Source organism: Sinocyclocheilus anshuiensis, unplaced genomic scaffold (assembly GCF_001515605.1).
Source record: "Sinocyclocheilus anshuiensis isolate Anshui unplaced genomic scaffold, SAMN03320099.WGS_v1.1 scaffold7770, whole genome shotgun sequence".
Classification (NCBI taxonomy): Eukaryota; Metazoa; Chordata; class Actinopteri; order Cypriniformes; family Cyprinidae; genus Sinocyclocheilus; species Sinocyclocheilus anshuiensis.
The window spans coordinates 1-5,521 of record NW_015540272.1 but is presented as its reverse complement, the minus strand read 5'-3'; the positions used below and the strand labels follow the sequence as shown (position 1 = coordinate 5,521).

Genomic DNA, 5,521 nt, shown 5'->3' with positions numbered 1-5,521 from the left:
AATAAATAGCGATACTTATCCTTTGCCGGAGTCCCTGCCTGGTGGAGTCGCATGGTAGAGTCGATGGTCTTTACACTCTTCGGTCTTCACACGAGGAGGCCTTCACGCGACGGCTGCCGCGACGGCTGCCGTGGTAAACTAAGCTTTTTTATTCCCATCTAACAAAATACTAAATTAATTCAGCTGGACACACTTTCCTTATTTTTTCCACAACAAATGGCCAAGCAAGCGCAGACACTGACAAGATACGCGATACAGAACGAGACCAAACGTGATATCAGCACGTCTCCACACAGTAAACAAAACAAGCGTTTCCTAGCAACGACAACTGCACTAAACTCTAATGAGACAAGTAAATACACTTATGCGCTGCTTTTAACTTCCGCTGATAGAGACTGCTTCTCTCAAAGAGTATTTCTTTACACTGTTTTCTGCTGGCGCTTGAACACACTTTCCTTATTTTTTCCACAACAAATGGCCAAGCAAACGCAGACACTGACAAGATACGCGATACAGAACGAGTCCAAACGCGATATGCGCACGTATATATATAATGTATGTATATATTTATATCTAGATTTTAATCGGTTCACCTCCAATAGTGGAAATAATTGAATAATACTATGTTGTTTTTGTTGTAGACAGTGGTTTTCATTTACTAACTGTGCATAGAGAACACATTTGTGCATTTTTACACAAAAGTCATGTCATTATTAACCTCACAACAGTGTTATCTCTTATCACAGTAATAAAATAAATAAATAAATAAAATAGCTATAACATTTGTTCACAATTATATTTTTCCTAGGTTAAGGATGACATTTTGAAACAAAGCACATAATGTAAAAATCAGTCTCTTACTTTCTTAAGTATATTTCTAATACTGTACATAACCCAAGTAGGGTTGAAAATTAATAGGGACTTGGGGCAAAAAACGACACTAAAATAAGCAAGCATTCACCCCAAATTCAAGATTTAATTTAGATCTGCTGATGTTACATCAGATTTTCTTTTTAGGCATGTTGCAATCACACATGAGGAGGAGTTTTTGTAAGAGGACAGAACTCATGCTCGTCATTGATGGCTTCAGTGATGGGGATGTTCTTTGCTCACTTTCTGTATAAAATGTATTCCCAGTTTGAAACAATATAGGAATATTTTTATGCTACTAAAAGAACCAATTTATTTTTTAATGCGTATATAAAGCAATTAACTAATTAATAAACGGTTCTTAGCCCGAATATGACGTGCCATTTCATTTCATTTGGGTTTTTTTTTTTTATCCTGTTGTTTCCTTGGTCATTATCTTCAGGGGTTTTGGTTCTTTTGCTTTTGTAGACTGTTAGGAAAGTAATCTGATGAAGTGATATGAAACTGTAATGCAGTCAAGACCTGCCTGGAAATACTTTAACTGTGCAGTTATTCAAAATAATCAACACATCTGTAGCCAATCAGAACCATGCATTCATTTTTCTAATCAAATCTTACATTAATTGTGATTGTGCACTGAATGAATGGATGAATTTGAACCATAATGTTGCTTTTAATTCATGTTTTTATTTTCTTTAGACTCTCAGACTGCAGTATCACTGAAGAAGGATATAAAGCTCTGGCTTCAGCTTTGAGATCAAACCCTTCACACCTGATAGAGCTGGATCTCACAGGAAATGATCCTGGACAATCAGGAGTGAAGCAGTTTATTGATTTACTACAGAATCAAACCTATTCACTGAAAACACTGAGGTGAGTGTCCTTAAGTGCAATACATTTAAGATTTTAACTGAAATGCAATTAAACCATCAAACCATCTTTTATCTCTGTGTGCAACATTTACATGTACCTACATCTAGATTAATTTACCACATCTTACCTTTGAATTCAGTTATTTTTTAATAAATAAGAACTATGATTTGTGAAAAGATTGAAATAATTTAATAAATTAATTATTTATTTTTGCAATGATTTGAGTTTAATGGTTATTTTGGATTATACTTGTAAAATTTAATTACTTTTATGTTGCATTTGTGGTGTGAAAAGCCTACCAAGTGCATCAAGATGATCTTCATTGTCTCCTGATCTTCATCTCGTTGTAGAAGGCAGCACTGCAATGTACAGTTGTGAAATGTCGGTGTACTTCTGTCTCCAGGTTGTTACAAAATCATGCTGCAGATGAAGCCTGTCAGTATGTGATTAAACATCTGGGAGAAAACCCATTACTCCTGAGAGAACTGAATCTGAGTGAACGTGAACTAGGAGACACACGAGTGAATCAGATCGCTGCTCTACTGCAGGATAAACACTGTACACTCAACACACTGATGTGAGTATTGAGTTTATAAATTCTCTCTCCTGTTCAATATTTCAGTCTGCGTAAGTGTGGTCTGACAGAGAAAAGCTGTTCAGCTCTCGCTACAGTCCTGAGATCAAACTCCAGTCTGAAAGAACTTGACATGAGCAACAATAATCTGCTGGATTCAGGAGTGAAGAAACTCCAGAACGGATTAGAAGATAAAAACTGCACACTGGAGAAACTCAGGTGAGTTGAATTATCATTAATTGAATGTAACATTTTTTTTTTCATAATAAAATGTATATTTTAACAGTAAGAAATATGTTTTTAATTCTATAAATCACATAATACTTTTTGATCATTATAAAACTTTTTTTTCCAAATAGACTTTCAGACTGCAGTATCACTGAAGAAGGTTATAAAGCTCTGGCTTCAGCTCTGAGATCAAACCCTTCACACCTGATAGAGCTGGATCTCACAGGAAATGATCCTGGACAATCAGGAGTGAAGCAGCTCAATGATGTACTACAGGATCCAGACTGTCAACTGAAGACACTGAGGTGAGATGTGATGAGATGATACAAAATAAATGACATGCAGGCTAAATATTCATACATAATATTATTTCAGTAATACAATAAGATGCATTGATTTGGTGCATCTGAGGTACTGTGTTGTTGGTGACAAATTGTTGTGGTATAAGCTACAGTACTGTTTAAATAGACATTATGAGCCGCTAAATGTGCTGATACTCAGTAGTTTGTTACTAACTTTTTCTGAATACACTGTAGTTTCATTTCCATCAAGCCCAGATTCTCAACACTGTATCACTCTACAGCAGATCTATGAGTCTCCAGTTCTTCACAAACATGTGGTGTCTTCAAAGATCTTTTGCTCTTCTACTCCTCATGACATTAGCACTGTTGCACTGTTTCTGTTTTTAGACATCACTGTTTTTTGACATTTGAATGTCAAAAAATAATACTTTTTTATGTTCAAAGTAAAACAGTAACTAGAGCTTGTCATTAGGAAAAATAATGAATTCTGTTTTATCAACATGTTTTGTAAAGCAGTGGACATTTATTTCAGAATTAAAATGAATCCTGCTTTACCCTTTCCAGGTTTTTGAGAAGTCCTGCTGCAGATGAAGCCTGTCAGTATGTGACTGGAATTGTGGGTAAAAACCCGTTACTCCTGAGAGAGCTGAATCTAAGTGAACATGAACTAGGAGACACACGAGTGAATCAGATCTCTGCTCTACTGCAGGATAAACACTGTAAACTCAACACACTGATGTGAGTATCTTACATAATTTAACATGTATTTGATAATACAATTTTCTTTTTTTTTTCATTTGTTTGAGCCAGAGGCATCACAGTGTGAAGTATTAAAATTAAACAGGCCATTAAAAACAAATCATTTAAAAAAAATGACAATTAGCTTTAAACAGTAGGCCAAGTCACTTTGATCATGGGTCATTATTAATTATTTCAGATACTGTAGAGGGAGAGCAATGGTTTTCTTAAAGAACTTACAAACTCTTCAAAACAAAAATGCAACATTTCAACAATTTAGTGCCTGTTTCAGAACAAAGCAAATTAATGATGTATCAACAGATCGGCCACCAATCTTTATCGGCTGATGTTCAACCTAATCCTTCAGTCCTGCTTAAATTCAGGGACAGTTTTTATTCATTTATTTTTTAAATTGCAGCAAGCACACATACAGCACTACTTTAATGAATGAACACTGGATCAGATTAATCTTTAATGTTCGTTGTTCATGTTAGTTCACAGTGTGTAATGTTAAGAGATACAACTTTTTATTTAAAAAATGCTGTAAAAGTATTGTTCATCATTAGTTCTTGTTAACTAATGTAGTTAACTAAGGAAACCTTAGGCCTACTGTATGTAGCTGGGAACAGCAGATCTAAACACATTTGCCCAGTTGAGCTAAAGGGTGCCATTGACAGAAGAACCAGTCTTAAAATTGACGTGAAGTGAATGCATCTGGAATAGAAGTAATGCTTTATAATGTAAATGCTGTTCGAGATCATTTCAAGTGTGACTTTCAGAAGACAAATTACAGTCAGGCAAACGATCCAAATCCTCCAAAACCTTAATTGATTTTCATAGATCTGATTCATTGTCTTTTCTCTTTCTGTCTTCAGTCTGCGTGGATGCAGTATTACAGAGAAACAGTGTCTCATCCTGACTTTAACTCTGTGTTCAAACCTTTCACACCTGAGAGAGCTGGACCTGAGTAGAAATAAACTAGACAACAAAGGAGTGAAGCATGTATCTGAAACACTGAAGGATGTACGCTGTAAACTGGAGAGATTGAGGTCAGTAACATTCACATACAAGAATCAAAATGATTCAAATCACTTCAACAGCTTTTAAACAAAGACACTTTATAGTCTGTATATTGTAAAGAGCCTGAGTATTTTGTGATCTGGTGAAGTCAAGATGATCTCTCTTTCTATGTCTTTACGGAATGTTTTATTTTCTGCTTTTCTCTTTTTCCTAATATAGGTTAAGAGGCTGTGGTATGACAGATGAAGGTTGTTCTGCTCTGACTTCAGCTCTGAAATCAAACCCATCACACCTGAGAGAACTGGACCTCAGTGAGAATAAACTAGGAGACTCTGGATTTGAAAACCTTAGCAATCTGCTGATGATCCCACAATGCAATCTGGAAATACTAGCGTTAGTATCATTATACTGTACAGCAGTTTGATTGAAAGTCACTGTTTAGTCAAACAGGCCCAGTTTACAGTATTTAAACCCTAGCACTATATCTGTATTTTTGTCACCTTTAATAATAGGTGTCTAAATAGGATTTAATTAAATTACATTTTATTTAATTTCATTTAAAGTATTTGATAAAATGTACTGGTTGTGTACATGTTCTGCAGAAATATTATGAGATTCACATTTGCTGCCTGCAACAACGGATGAGAGACAAAAAAAAAAAGAAATGTATGTCTCTAGTTTTTTAAAAAATGAATGAGAAGAAAACAACAGCTTCTGGCATTTGGAACTTAAAAACAATTAAAAACAGTTAAACTATGGCAACTAAAGACTATATGGAGGACTATACAGTATGTCTTCTGTTGCTCTTTTATAAGACGCCATCAAGAATCTGAACCATTGTTTTTCTGTTTCTGTCTTCAGTCTGTGTAAATGCAGTATTAAAGAGAAGCAGTGTGTCTTCCTGACTTCAGCTCTG

The 5,521-nt window shown here is 35.1% G+C and overlaps 1 protein-coding gene across 1 annotated transcript; it reads left to right on the top strand.

Moving 5' to 3' along the window:
- Window positions 1-1,569: 1,569 nt before the first annotated feature.
- LOC107687285 (ribonuclease inhibitor-like) lies at window positions 1,570-5,515 on the top strand (the record flags this gene model as incomplete). The annotated part of the gene is made up of 8 exons (XM_016484557.1): window positions 1,570-1,743; window positions 2,147-2,320; window positions 2,366-2,536; window positions 2,677-2,850; window positions 3,412-3,585; window positions 4,461-4,634; window positions 4,825-4,998; window positions 5,467-5,515. Coding segments are annotated over 8 exons (1,264 nt in total), but the record flags the coding sequence as incomplete, so codon positions are not given.
- Window positions 5,516-5,521: the final 6 nt, after the last annotated feature.